Source organism: Heteronotia binoei, chromosome 8 (genome assembly GCF_032191835.1).
Source record: "Heteronotia binoei isolate CCM8104 ecotype False Entrance Well chromosome 8, APGP_CSIRO_Hbin_v1, whole genome shotgun sequence".
Classification (NCBI taxonomy): domain Eukaryota; kingdom Metazoa; phylum Chordata; class Lepidosauria; order Squamata; family Gekkonidae; genus Heteronotia; species Heteronotia binoei.
The window spans coordinates 132,301,531-132,316,041 of NC_083230.1; the positions used below are offsets into that span (position 1 = coordinate 132,301,531).

The 14,511-nt window shown below is 56.4% G+C and overlaps 1 protein-coding gene across 1 annotated transcript; it reads right to left on the reverse strand.

Moving 5' to 3' along the window:
* Window positions 1-3,861: 3,861 nt before the first annotated feature.
* Window positions 3,862-14,224, reverse strand: LOC132575964 (struthiocalcin-1-like). The gene is made up of 6 exons (XM_060244653.1): window positions 14,101-14,224; window positions 12,694-12,767; window positions 10,860-10,954; window positions 6,153-6,287; window positions 5,713-5,827; window positions 3,862-4,065 (listed from the first exon to the last, which is right to left on the reverse strand). The coding sequence occupies exons 2-6, from the start codon at window positions 12,749-12,751 to the stop codon at window positions 4,004-4,006; spliced, it is 465 nt and encodes a 154-aa protein (XP_060100636.1). The 5' UTR covers window positions 12,752-12,767; window positions 14,101-14,224; the 3' UTR covers window positions 3,862-4,003.
* Between the last annotated feature and the right edge of the window lie 287 nt (window positions 14,225-14,511).

The following is a 14,511-nucleotide window of genomic DNA, read 5'->3' on the forward strand; positions in this document are numbered from 1 at the left end:
TGGCTGCGTCTGGTGTGTGGACGGGCAGGGGGTTGATGGGCCTCTCCGTGGGCAGAAGTGGCGAAGGAGGGAGGGAGTTTGAACTGGGGATGGGGAAGCTGCCTGGTGTCTAAGTGGGCCCCTTGAGAGGCTGCAGAAGGAAGGTGCAATGACCTCCCGGCAACTGAGCTTCAGGGAACATCAGGAGAGCCCAGCGAGGGTCCATCGAGCCAAGCATCCCGTGGCCTCTCCGATGCTGCAGGAGAGACCCCAAGAAGGGCTCTCTGGCCGCGGCCCTCGTCCACTCTTTCCTCAGTCCTTCCAGCAGCCTTTGGGGGCGTGGAAACAGCAAGAGCTGGACACAGGATGTGACGTCCAACTAGGGTGCGGCTGTTGCGGCCTCTTTTGAAGCCACCACTGCCCACTGAGGTCACACTTCTGGCAGCCTGTCCACCACTGACAGAGGCCTTTTCCCGGCCCATCAGCCTCAGTTCGGGCAGTTCAGCGAGTCCCCAAGAGGAGCGGGTTTGGCCCAGCACGGCTCCCTCGGTGCTTGTGTTCGGTTCCCTCTGTCCTTTGGTTGCCCACTCCCCCCCCCGCCCCCCCCCCCCGGTTTGGAGAAGTCCTCTGGAGCCCCTCCCAGCCCTCTCCGGCCGTGATCAATGTGGTGCCACCCACAGTCTTCGCCGCCAGTTCCAGGGCATTTCTGCGCAAGCTGAGAAGTGCCAGTCCCAGCCAATCCTCCCTCTACGCCGTGGAGTCTTGTGAGCAAAATTCTACTTGGTGAGCTACTGGCATCCAGGTTGTGAGCCGCTGCTCCGTAAATCACGTTTGCTCTGGGGCCATTTTCCCTGAGCTGAGACAAACCTGTGAGCCGGAGGCTAAAAGACTGTGAGCTAGCTCACTTCAGAGGGAACACTGGTCCCAGCCCACAACCCCCGGGGGACTCCGCTGCTGACCCCTCCTCCATTGTGAAAACTCCTTCTCCTGCATCCCCCTCCCAGATTCCTCCTTCAAACCCACCCACCCCCCGCTTTAACCCAGGAAGGAAAGGAAAGGTCCCCTGTGCAAGCACCAGTCGTTTTTGACACTGGGGTGACGTTGCTTTCACGTTTTCACAGCAGACTTTTTACGGGGTGGTTTGCCCTTGCCTTCCTCAGTCCTCTACACTCCCCGCCCCCAGCAAGCTGGGGACTCCTTTTACCCACCTCGGAAGGATGGAAGGCTGAGTCATCCTGAGCCGTCTACCTGAAAACCCAGCTTCTGCCGGGGATCAAACTCAGGTCGTGAGCAGAGCTTAGGACTGCAGCTTTAACACTCTGCGCCACGGGGCTCTTTAACCCAGAGTGGGTGTTAAATTACCTATTTGTGTCAGAAGAACATCCCTTTCGTTTTTGAGCTCTTGAGCCACTCCTGGGTCGCACCATTTGGACCTGGTGACTTGTGGGTTTCAAAGAAGACTAGGAGGGCCGTGTCAGGGAATGCAGTGCAGGCCTGGGGGCTGCTCCTGGCCTCGGAGCGGAAGATCTGGTCAGAGCCTTGAAAGACATCGGCGGAAGGCCACAAGGGCCTCTTGCCCTCCCTGGGTGCTTCTGGAGGCTCAGAGCCAGAGCCCAGGGCAGAGGTGGGAGAGCGAGCACCCCAGGTAAGGCTTTCACGTAAGGCATGGGGAGGGGGTGTTGCCACGGGAGTGGCTGGAGCCAAGTGCCCATCCACTCGGGGATGACTGCAAGATGCATCTTGTTCATCTGTGATTTTGGGCTGTATCAACAGAAGTTTAGTATCCAGATCACACAAAGCAATGATATCGCTTTACTCTGCTCCGGTAAGACCTCACCTGTGTTAGGGAATTCTGTTTGAAATTCTATTTCTTTGTCCCAAACAGTGCGATGGATCACTGGATCAAATAATCATTGAGGGGCATTTAACATGAAAAAGCAAACACATATTTATTACTACAGGGAAAGGGTACTGGGTGGTGAAAATAACAAACACTAAAGAACTACATCTTAATGGAAGACCACTTCCTCCTCCTCCTTGACCCCTCTGCCTGAACCAAGGAAGTCACCTGACTAACTGCCCAAACAGACAAAACAGGTTTTCCCGCTTCTAGACCTTGATTGACAGCAGTCAGTATCTTCTTCCCAGGTCATGCAGACAATAGGAAATCAGGCACAGTGTTCTCTACAATGACTGGAACATTGCAAAGGACATACAAAACAGATACATATTTCCAACAACCTGGAATATTGTGTTCAGTTTTGGGCACCACAATTTAAGAAGGATATAGACAAGCTGGAAGGGGTCCAGAGGAGAGCAACAAAGATGGTGAAGGGTCTGGAGACCAAGTCCTATGAGGAAAGGCTGATGGAGCTGGGCATGTTTAGCCTGGAGAGGAGGCGGCTGAGAGGTGATAGGATCACCATCGAGTAGTTGAGAAAGCGCCTTTTACAGACTTGTGGCTTCCTTTGAAAGGGACTTTGGGGGGGCCAGATCTCCTGTTCCAGTTGTGCAACCGTGAAGAAGTTGTGCTTGCCGCCCTCTGTGCCAGGCATAAGCGCTGTGCCGTGAAATCCAACCTGTGCAGCTCTTCCGCTCTGCTAGCTGTGTCTGGCAAAATCAACGCTCTTTCCTTTCAATCTACCCAAGATGCAAAGATGCTCTCCCTCACTGCAGGTTGTTCTTGGCCTCTCTGGTTTTCTACCCCAAGATTTCAAGTGTGCAGCCCCCACCCCGGGGCCTTCCTGGGGACAGTGGAAGGCTCTTGCAAAAGAAAGAGCAAAATAGCAAACAGTCACCCAGGTCCACGCAAAATCCACAAATAAGCACAAACCTCATGCCAGCCCTTTTCTTAGGACCAACCAAATTGACATTAGTTATAACTGTGCAGCAGCCCTGTGGCACAGAGTGGTAAAGCTGCAGTACTGCAGTCCAAGCTCTGCTCACGACCTGAGTTCGATCCTGGCAGAAGCTGAGTTCAGGTAGCTGGCTCCAGGTTGACTCAGCCTTCCACCCTTCTGCGGTCAGTCAAATGAGTTCCCAGCTTGCTGGGGGGGAAGCGTAGATGACTGGGGAAGGCAAGGCCAAACTACCCCATAAGAAGAAAATGTGATGCGATGTCAGCCCAGAGTTCGAAATGACTGGTGCTTGCACAGGGGACTTCCTTGACCTTTTATAACTGTGCAAGCAACTGAGCTCTATGGAGCTCTTCTTGGGGCAGCACTGAAGTGAAACTACGTGCCTGGGAAGCATCTGGAAGAGAAGGTTAGCAAGGATGGGAAACCTGTTTCTTCTCCACCACCCTGTTTCTTTCTTAATGGTACCCTCCAGCCTGATAAAGAACTCTGATGAGCCTGCAAGCTTGCACCAATGCCTCGTGTCAGTTCAGTGGGACCCGGAAAAAAGCAGAGGAAGAAGAAGACCGTAGATTTATACCCCCTGTCTTTCTCTCTGAATCAGAGTCTCAGAGTAGTCACAATCTCCTTTACCTTTCTCCTGCACAAGACACCCTGTGAGGTGGGTGGGGCTGAGAGAGCTCTCCCAGAAGCTGCCCTTTCAAAGACAGCACTGTGAGGGCTGTGGCTGACCCAAGGCCATTCCAGCAGCTGCAAGTGGAGGAGTGGGGAATCAAACCCGGTTCTCCCAGATAAGAGCTCTGGCTGACCCAAGGCCATTCCAGCAGCTGCAAGTGGAGGAGTGGGGAATCAAACCCGGTTCTCCCAGATAAGAGTCCACACACTTCACCACTACACCAAACGGGCTCTCGCACAGGGCCTGCCTTGCACAGGGCCATGAAATGAGGCTGGGCTTGGCGATCGTGGCATGTGCAGCCCTTGGAAACACAGACAAACCATTGCAGGGAAAGAAGAAACCTACCAATTCTGTGTGTGCTCAAGAAGGGTTTATTTTCAGGAGGGGCTAAAGGCAGAGCAAGGGGGAAGCTGTGGAGTGAAGCACAGAAGGGCCATCAGAGGAGGGGTCATGGGGGAGGGGGGACCATGTCCTCCACGCACCGGTGCTCGGTCTACAGCTTGCAGAGGAAGGCGTTCCGGTCATTGCAGGAGTCGGTGTCCCAGAGCATGAAACCTGGAAGGAGAAAGGAGGGTCATCACACCTGGCACCGGGCAGCAGGGTCCTTTTTGCCTCCCCCCGCCCCAGGGTGCCTGAGACCACCAGACTGCCCTGTGGCTGCTCATGCAGAAACATCCCTTTCCGATAGGGTTGCCAGCTCCAGTTCATGAAATATCTAGGGACTCTGGGGGTGGAGCCAGGAGCAAGGGTGTGACGAGCACAACTGAACTCCAGGGGAGTTCTGGCCATCGCATTGAAAGGGACCGCACACCTTTTAAATGCCTTCCCTCCACTAGAAAGAATGTGCCCCGTTCTCAGGGCTCATGCCGGAATGAAGGATAGGGGCATCTTCTTTGGGGGCTCACAGAATTGGAACCCCTGGTCCAATCTTTTTTGAAACGTGGAGGGTGTTTTGAAGAAAAGAACTGGATGCTCTGCTGAAAATGTGGTGCCTCTCCCTCCAAAAACAGCCCCCCTCCAAACACCCAGGGATCAGTTCTCCATTAAACCCTATGGGAATTGGGCTCCTTAGGGAATAATGGAGTGCCAGCAGACATTTCCCTCCTCCCCGCCCCCAGCCTCGCTTTCTGAAGATCCTGAAGTGGGGGGAGGGCCTCCAAACTGGGGGATCCCCTGTCCCCACCTGGGGATTGGGAGCCCTACTTCCCAGGCCCTCCTCTCCCTGCCCAAACGATGCCTTCCAAACCCAGCCGGGGGCAAGACTTCCTGTGGCCTCCTCCTTTGGGTGGTGGGGAGGGGGCCCAGCTCTGAGCTCAGAAATCCCTGGAGATTTGAAAGGGGTGGAGCTTGAGAATGGGAGTGACCCCATTGGGTTATAATGGCACAGAGCCCCATCCCCTCAAAGCAGCCGTTTTCTCTAGAGGAACTGCTCTGGGAGTCCATTTTAATTCCAGGAGATCTCCAGCCCCCAACTGGAGGCTGGCAACCCTACAAAGTGGCTCCCGTTTAGCCCAGGTGCGCCCCATCTCTTTGGTGGCTCTGGCTGTCCTGATGGAGAATTGTGGGTAAGAGGGAGTGATCTGTCCCAGGTGGCAGCCGGAATCCAGAGAGGAGAGGGAAGGGGGCTGGACCGGCCGTTCCATGAAGCCAAAGGGGCTCCGCTTCCTATTTCTGTGCAGAGGCCTGGCCCCCACGACTGCAGGCAGGAGAAGTTTGATGTGGTGTTGGGGGCGGGGGGAGAGGCAGCTTTCTGCCCCCTTTCTTTCTGTCCCAAGAGGAGCAGACTGGGAGGCAGAAATTCAGTCGTCCATCTCCTTACAGCTCAGATTTCTGCCTCTCTTGACATTATGCAAAGGGACAAGAAGAGTGCCACAGGAGGTTTTGGGAGCCTGAGAGACAGGCCCTCTGCACCCCCTCCAGCAACCTGGGTGCCCCCCTGCCGGCCCTGCTCCTCCTACCTCTCACATAACGTCCTCTCCTCCCCCCAGCATCCTTATTTATTTATTCGATTTCTATCCCACCCTCCCCACCGAGGCAGGCTCAGGGCAGCTGTGAACAGTACAAGGCAATTAAAGGGGGGGGGGCTTGTCTGGTCATGTTATTGGTGTGAGCCGCCCTCTCCTGATCCAGTGGCAGTGAGTTCCACAGTGTAGCAAACCTGCCCAGGCTGCCTGTCTGCCAGCCCCTCCCCTCCCCTCTCACCAGAGTCCTCATCCAGAAGGGCACAGGGCTCGTTTTTCACAAAAGGAGGGGGCTTGAACCTTTTCCAGGCGGTGTAGCCTGTGTTGCTGCCGTCAGGCCAAAGCCACTCCTGGTTCTGCAGAGGAAAGAAGACAAAGAAGACATTGGATTTATATCCCGCCCTCCACTCAAAAGTCTCAGAGCGGCTCACAACCTCCTTTCCCTTCCTCCCCCACAACAGACACCCTGTGAGGTGGGTGGGACTGAGAGAGCTCTCACAGCAGAGAGGAAGAGAGATTTTGGCCCTGGCAGGAAAGGGGAGGGAGGGAGGGAGCCCCTTGGCTCTTCCCTGGTGGGTCTCTTGTGCTGTTCTCTGCTGCTTGCTTGTGCGGCACCGCCACGCACGCCACATCTACAGGGGGCCAAGCAGCATCTGGAGCCAGGAAGGGGCCCACACTCACCCTGCCAGCGACAGAGAGCCCAATCCACACATCCTCGTCATCCCATTGGACTCGGTGCAGGTAGTCTGCGATGGCACGGTGTTCGTCAGCGTCCAGAATGGTGGCCAGGTCAGCCTTGTAGCGTTGACAGGAAGCCTGGGGAGGAGAGGGAGAGAAAAGAAAGAGCAGAAAAGAAGAAGATGAAGAAGATACTGGATTTCTATCCTGCCCTCCGCTCCGAATCTCAGAGTGGCTCACAATCTCCTTTCCCTTCCCCACCACTGCCACAATAGACACTCTGTGAGGGGGTTGGGGCTGAGAGAGCTCTGACAGAAACTGCCCTTTGTGACAAGCATGATATTTCTGAAGTTCAATTTACAATCTATGCTCCCCCCTCCCTTCTTTCTTTTCTCTTCTCTGTCTGTATAAAGATTCTTTTCCAAAGTTCCCCCTTCTGCGGATCCTCAAGGATGCAGTAGGTGCCAGGAATCTTCTAATGCAAAGTAGAAAGCACCTCCCTCGTATTCACATACATAACTGCAAACTAGGAATGTGTGGGAACTGAGGGATGTTAGGGGAGGGACGGTGGCTCAGTGGTAGAGCATCTGCTTGGGAAGCAGAAGGTCCCAGGTTCAATCCCTGGCATCTCCAAAAAAAAAGGGTCCAGGCAAAAAGGTGTGAAAAACCTCAGCTTGAGACCCTGGAGAGCTGCTGCCAGTCTGAGGAGACAACACTGACTTTGATGGACTGAGGGTCTGATTCAGTATAAGGCAGCTTCATATGTTCATGAACCCAATAGTTAGCAGATAGCACACTTTGAACTTTTAAGCATTTCACATCTGTATGTTATGTTTTGAAACTATCTGAACTGTCCCTTTGATGTAGCCTTTAAGATGGCATGCTATGTTTCAAACTGTATTACTTCCAAGGTATCTTACCTTGGACAAGTATGGGATTATCAATAAAATGAGTCTTTGATTTAAACAATAGCTTGTTTATTCGAAATACCGATGCTTGACACTTTGAAGGACAACTCTGTGAGAGCTCTGGCTGACCCAAGGCCATTCCAGCAACTCCAAGTGGAGGAGCGGGGAATCAAACCCGATTCTCCCAGATAAGAGAGCTCTGGCTGACCCAAGGCCATTCCAGCAGCTGCAGGTGGATGAGTGGGGAATCAAACCCGGTTCTCCCAGATAAGAGAGCTCTGGCTGACCCGAGGCCATTCCAGCAGCTGCAAGTGGAGGAGGGGGGAATCAAACCTGGTTCTCCCAGATAAGAGAGCTCTGGCTGACCCAAGGCCATTCCAGCAGCTGCAAGTGGAGGAGTGGGGAATCAAACCCAGTTCTCCCAGATAAGAGAGCTCTGGCTGACCCAAGGCCATTCCAGCAGCTGCAAGTGGAGGAATGGGGAATCAGACCCGGTTCTTCCAGATAAGAGAGCTCTGGCTGACCCAAGGACATTCCGGCAGCTGCAAGTGGAGGAGTGGGGAATCAAACCCGGTTCTTCCAGATAAGAGAGCTCTGGCTGACCCAAGGCCATTCCAGCAGGTGCTAGTGGAGAAGTGGGGAATCAAACCCGGTTCTTCCAGATAAGAGAGCTCTGGTTGACCCAAGGCCATTCCAGCAGCTGCAAGTGGAAGAATGGGGAATCAGACCCGGGTTCTTCCAGATAAGAGAGCTCTGGTTGATCTAAGGGCCATTCAGCCGCTGCAAGTGAGGAGTGGGGAATCAAAGCTGGTTCTCCAGATAAGAGAGCTCTGGTTGACCCAAGGCCATTCCAGCAGCTGCAAGTGGAGAAGGGGGGGGGGAGGTCGGGGGGGGACCAGGGGGGGGGGGGGGTGAGGGGGGGGGGGGGGGGGCTGGCTGACCCAAGGCCATTCCAGCAGCTACAAGTGGAGGAGTGGGGAATCAAACCCAGTTCTCCCAGATAAGAGAGCTCTGGCTGACCCAAGGCCATTCCAGCAGCTGCAAGTGGAGGAGTGGGGAATCAAACCCGGTTTTCCCAGATAAGAGAGCTCTGGCTGACCCAAGGCCATTCCAGCAGCTGCAAGTGGAGGAGTGGGGAATCAAACCCGGTTTTCCCAGATAAGAGAGCTCTGGCTGACCCAAGGCCATTCCAGCAGCTGCAAGTGGAGGAGTGGGGAATCAAACCCGGTTTTCCCAGATAAGAGAGCTCTGGCTGACCCAAGGCCATTCCAGCAGCTGCAAGTGGAGGAGTGGGGAATCAAACCCGGTTTTCCCAGATAAGAGAGCTCTGGCTGACCCAAGGCCATTCCAGCAGCTGCAAGTGGAGGAGTGGGGAATCAAACCCGGTTCTCCCAGATAAGAGAGCTCTGGCTGACCCAAGGCCATTCCAGCAGCTGCAAGTGGAGGAGTGGGGAATCAAACCCGGTTTTCCCAGATAAGAGAGCTCTGGCTGACCCAAGGCCATTCCAGCAGCTGCAAGTGGAGGAGTGGGGAATCAAACCCGGTTCTCCCAGATAAGAGAGCTCTGGCTGACCCAAGGCCATTCCAGCAGCTGCAAGTGGAGGAGCGGGGAATCAAACCCGGTTCTCCCAGATAAGAGAGCTCTGGCTGACCCAAGGCCATTCCAGCAGCTGCAAGTGGAGGAGTGGGGAATCAAACCCGGTTCTCCCAGCTAAGAGTCTGCACATTTCACCACGACACCAAACTGGTTCTTGTTTCCGCCAGGCTGCCCACCCACAGCAGACTCTACCAGTTTGACCGCTTATGCTGCAAGGTGCTTTATCTCTATTGGGCAGCCCTAGGTGGGGCATCCAGAACTTCTCAAGCTTTGAGGTTGGGACCAGTCGCCTTTTCAGAAGTTACAGTGAATGCCTGAGAAAGCAGCAGCTCCCAAAAGCCCCCTCCCCTGTTTTTTGAGATAGAGGCACTAGAGCTGGGGTGGCCAACGGTAGCTGTCCAGATGTTTTTTGCCTACAACTCCCATCAGCCCCAGCCATTGGCCATGCTGGCTGGGGCTGATGGAAGTTGTAGGCAAAAAACATCTGGACAGCTACCGTTGGCCACCCCTGCTCTAGCGCTTTAATCCTGGTTTAACTCTGTCTCCAAACTGGCTTTCTACACTAGAATAATAGAATCAGAGAAACCAACTTTATGACTCTATAATTCTATGGTTTTGGTGTAGAAAGTCAGTTTGGAGACAGAGCTAAACAAGGATTAAAGCTCTAGTGCAAAATTGGACCATCTTTTCTACCGCATGCCCCTGCTGGTAAAGAAAGAGCAAACACCTCCTATATGAAATTAGGGATGAATACCCAAATCAGGGGTATCAAACTCATTTGTTATGAGAGCCAGATCTGACATAAATGAGACCTTGTTGGGCTGGGCTGTGTGTGTACCTATTTAAGATTAGATAGCAGAAATATAAACTTTATAAAAGACACAGAAAAACACAATTAAAGATTTTTAAAAAAACCCTTAAAACATGCTCAAAACTCATTGGTTTTAAAGGTGCTTTCTTTGCATCTCTCCCAAGGGATCTTGGAAACTGGAAGCTCTTTCCTGCCTTTCTCAGGGGACCAAGAGGGGGAGGAGCCTCAGCCAACAGAAGGAAGAGAGGCTTTGCTCAGTAGCTCTGCTGTGCAATTGTGATAGCAAGCTCTTCCTTCCCAAGGGAGGAGCCTCAGCCAATTGAGAAAATAGAGGTTTTGCTCTGGGGCTCCTGTGCGATGGAGCAAGCCTAGCAAAGCAAGTTGTGGTGTAGAAGGAAGCAAGGGAGAGGGAGAAGGAAGCAGATCACAGCCAGTTGCTCAGGGGCCTGATAGGAGCCCTCCGAGGGCCTGATTCGGCCCCAGTCCAGAAGTTTGACACCCCTGAGCTAGATAAAGGCAGGATTCAAATTGCAGACTCAGCTGTACAAGCTTCGAACGTAGCAAGAGTACAGTGTAGACTGTATGAGGTTCCAACTCTGGCTTGAGAAATTCCTGAAGCTTTAGGTGTGAACCCCGTGGAGGGCGAGGTTTGGGGAAGGGGGGGGGGCTCAGTGGATTATAATGGCACCGGGCCCCCCCTCCCAAGCAGTCCTTTGTGCCAGAGAACTCGTCTCCGTGGTCTGGTGATCAACTGCCATAGCAGGAGATCTCAAGGCACCACGTGGAGGTTGGCAATTCCCCTTGATTTGGGAGCCTGGTCCAGCTCCCTTCTGCAAACAGCTACAGGGAGGATTCTGGGAATCTCAGGCAACTGCCCCCCACTTCCCCACATCCTGAGGGGCAGGCAGGGAGGCCGCAGCCAAGGAGGGGGTGCTTATGTGGGGAGCCCAGTAGCAGCTTCCCTGTGGCTTCTGGCAGGGTGTCCCCCCTCCCCGCACTGATGATAACTTCACAGAGTCATATGTGGTGCCCCAGGAAAGCCAGCGCTCTAGGCAACTGCCTAGTTTGCCTAATGGTGGGGCCGGCCCTGGCTTCCGGTCAAGCAGGGCTGGCAGAGCATTTTTGCTTCTTAAGCCTTCCAGTGCTATCCTGTGGTTGCCAAGCTCCAGGGGAGGCCAGGAGTTCTCCTGGAATTAGAACGGTTCCCCAGACGACAGAAGCCTGTTCCCCTGCAGGAGGCGGCGAGGGGTCCTGAGCACCCCATCCCCACGGGGTTCCCTCCCCTTTCCAAACTCCGCCCTGCCCAGACTCCACCCCCAAATCGCCAGGGATTCCCCAACCCAGAGTGGAATGCCCCCGGCCCACTGCCCAGGACTCTGCCCGCCGCCCCTCACCTGTGCCCGACTCCAGGTCAGCTCCTGGTGGAAGTAGCCATAGCAGTGGCCGTTGTAGGAGAGCCAGCCCCGGGGGCATTCGGCCGCCTGGCCGCCTGCGTGGATAGAAGGGGGGGGTGAGAGGGAAAGCCTCTACTGGCACGTGCAGGTAAAGGGCAGGAGGGGCTGGCCACGCTCACACCCATCCTCTCCCTCGGGAGAGAGCCCTCCAGATGCTCCCTTCTGTGTAGGAAGCCCAAGGAGAGAGGGAAGCAGGCCCTTCGCCACAGCCCCTCCACCCAGGCCCCCTTCCTCCTGCATGACCCCTCCTTTCCTCGCCACTCATTCCCCCATTTTCATGCCACTGCTCTCCCTGGGCTCTTCCCACCCTTTTCCTGCTTCCCCTGCTCTCCCCACAGCCTCCTTTTCACCGCTGCCGCTCTCTCCAGGTTCTTCCCTGCCTCTCCCACTCTCCCCACAGCCCCCTTTTCACCGCTGCCCCTCTCCCCAGGCTCTTCCCTGTCTCTCCCACTCTCCCCACAGCCCCCTTTTCACCGCTGCCCCTCTCCCCAGGCTCTTCCCTGTCTCTCCCACTCTCCCCACAGCCCCCGTTTTCACCACTGCTGCTCTCCTCAGGCTCTTCCCACCTCATTCCTGCCTCCCCTGCTCTCCCCGCAGTCCCTTTTTCACTGCTGCTGCTCTCCCCGGGCTCTTCCCTGCCTCTCCCACTCTCCCCACAGCCCCCTTTTCACCGCTGCCCCTCTCTCCGGGCTCTTCCCTGTCTCTCCCACTCTCCCCACAGCCCCCTTTTCACCGCTGCCCCTCTCCCCGGGCTCTTCCCTGTCTCTCCCACTCTCCCCACAGCCCCCTTTTCACCGCTGCCCCTCTCCCCAGGCTCTTCCCTGTCTCTTCCACTCTCCCCACAGCCCCCGTTTTCACCACTGCTGCTCTCCTCAGGCTCTTCCCACCTCATTCCTGCCTCCCCTGCTCTCCCCGCAGTCCCTTTTTACTGCTGCTGCTCTCCCCGGGCTCTTCCCTGCCTCTCCCACTCTCCCCACAGCCCCCTTTTCACCGCTGCCCCTCTCTCCGGGCTCTTCCCTGTCTCTCCCACTCTCCCCACAGCCCCCTTTTCACCGCTGCCCCTCTCCCCAGGCTCTTCCCTGTCTCTCCCACTCTCCCCACAGCCCCCTTTTCACCGCTGCTGCTCTCCTCAGGCTCTTCCCACCTCATTCCTGCCTCCCCTGCTCTCCCCGCAGTCCCTTTTTCACTGCTGCTGCTCTCCCCGGGCTCTTCCCTGCCTCTCCCACTCTCCCCACAGCCCCCTTTTCACCGCTGCCCCTCTCCCCAGGCTCTTCCCTGTCTCTCCCACTCTCCCCACAGCCCCCTTTTCACCACTGCTGCTCTCCTCAGGCTCTTCCCACCTCATTCCTGCCTCCCCTGCTCTCCCCGCAGCCCCCTTTTCACCGCTGCCCCTCTCCCCAGGCTCTTCCCTGTCTCTCCCACTCTCCCCACAGCCCCCTTTTCACCGCTGCCCCTCTCTCCGGGCTCTTCCCTGCCTCTCCCACTCTCCCCACGGCCCCCTTTTGCCAGCTGCCGCTCTTCCCTGCCTCTCCCACTCTCCCCACGGCCCCCTTTTCACCGCTGCCCCTCTCCCCAGGCTCTTCACTGCCTCTCCCACTCTCCCCATGCCCCCCTTTTCACCGCTGCTCCTCTCCCTAGGCTCTTCCCTGTCTCTCCCACTCTCCCCATGGCCCTGTTTTTGCCACTGCTGCTCTCCCCCAAATTTCTGGCTACAGGGCTGGAGGGGAGGGGAGGGATGGGGAAGAGAGTCGGGTCTCCAGATTGGGGTACTCACTGGTCACAATCGCCAGGCAGACGAGGAGGCCCAGGCTGAAGTAGGCAGGTGGGACCATCTTCCTGGTTCTTCACCTGGAGGAGGAAGGAAAGAAGGAAGAGCTCCTGGCTGTCCTTAGGAGGAGGAGGGCAGCAGTCAAATCCAGGTTTGCTCGCCCCACTCAGCCCTGCCCATCCTGGCTCTTGTGCAAGGGAGGCTCCCGGGGCAGGCCCTACAGGGTGCCAGGGGTAAGTTTTATGTGACTAAGTTCTGCAGGATTTCTCACCAGCTGTTGCAAACCCCAGGGCGGGGCCACCGGCTGCAAGGCACTTAGAGGCTGGTGGACTAGTCAAAGCGGAGGTTTTCCCTCCTCCTCCTCTCAGTCTTCTGGCTGCTGGCTGAGGCCAGGAGCTGGGGTGACCTGAGGGTCAGTTGTTGGAACCCTGGTGGGTTTGACTGGACTGTCCCAGAAGAGAGTGCCTGAGGAACTCTGAACCTTTTTTAGAAAGGTCAAGGCAGTTTCCGACTCTGGGGTGACGTCGCTTTCACAGCGTTTTCACGGCAGACCTTTTACAGGGTGGTTTGCCACTGCCTTCCCCAGTCATCTACGCTCCCCCCCACAGCAAGCTGGGGACTCATTTGACTGACCTCGGAAGGATGGAAGGCGGAGTCAACCTAGAGCCGGCTACCTGAATCCAGCTTCCGCCAGGATCGAACTCAGGTCGTGAGCAGAGGGCTCCGGCTGCAGTACTGCAGCTTTGCCATTCTGCGCCACGGGGCTCCTAGGTCAAGGTAGTCCCCCGTGCAAGCACCAGTCGTTTCCGATTCTGGGGTGACGCTGCTTTCACAATGTTTTCACGGCAGACTTTTTACAGGGTGGTTTGCCATTGCCTTCCCCAGTCATCTACGCTTTCCCCCCAGCAAGATGGGTACTCCTTTGCCCGACCTCGGAAGGATGGAAGGCTGTGTCAACCTCGAGCCAGCTACCTGAAAACCCAGCTTCCGCCAGGGATCGAACTCAGGTCGTGGGCAGCTTTACCACTCTGCACCACGGGGCTGCTTTTTTAGCTCTCTACGATTGGCCTGAGGGTCAAAGTAATTAGACAGTTTTGAAAGCTTTCTTTTATTTTGTGACATGGTGCTAGGAAAATGGCTAATGCCTGGGGCTGACGGGAGTTGTAGGCAAAAACATCTGGAGAGCTACCGTTGGCCACCCGTGCTCTAGAGGTCCCTTCCAACTCTAGGATTCTAAGCGACCCGGGAGAGCTGGACAGACCCACCCTGCGGCTGCTCCTCTGGGAAAGGGGTCCCCAGGGAGTGGGGGGGCCGCCCATGGCAGCACGAGCTTTGGGGGGCCCGTCGTGGAGAGGGGAGGGAGCGAAGACTGCGCATCTCGGGAGGGAGGGAGGCGCGGCAGGTGAGACTTACCTGTCGGGCTGGCTGGCTGGTCCGGAGCGAGGGAGGTCCCGGGGAGGCCGTGCCAGAGGCCAGCCAGTCCCGGGGTCTTTATAGAGCGGCCGCCCGGGGCGAGGCCTGGCCAGGAGGAGGAGGCGGGCCGGCTGGGCTGGGGGGTAGGCAAAGTGAGGCCAGCAGGCAGCCGCCGCCCCGCCTCCCAGCTGGGGGGTCTGTCTGGCCCGGGCTGCCCTCCTAGGCGCGGGATCAAGGGCAGAGCACCCCCCCCCCCGCCCACGGGCTCCCTGCCCACTGGCTTCTAAGGGGCAGCCGCCCTGAGCAGCGAAAGACTGAAGGTGCCTGCAAAACGCTGCTGGGGCCAAGAGATTCAGGGCGCTGCTTCCCAGCAGGGGCTGCCGCAACTCTTTCCCGGGCTGCTGATAGGAT

What these genes read in the sequence shown, in the direction of transcription:
- LOC132575964 (XM_060244653.1), bottom strand. Translation starts at nt 12,751, where the DNA reads ATGGTCCCACCTGCCTACTTCAGCCTGGGCCTCCTCGTCTGCCTGGCG. An exon ending in CTGCCTGGCGATTGTGACCA is followed by an intron (nt 10,955 to 12,693) that starts GTGAGTACCCCA and finishes CTATCCACGCAG; the next exon opens with GCGGCCAGGCGGCCGAATGC. An exon ending in TGACCTGGAGTCGGGCACAG is followed by an intron (nt 6,288 to 10,859) that starts GTGAGGGGCGGC and finishes TCTCCTCCCCAG; the next exon opens with GCTTCCTGTCAACGCTACAA.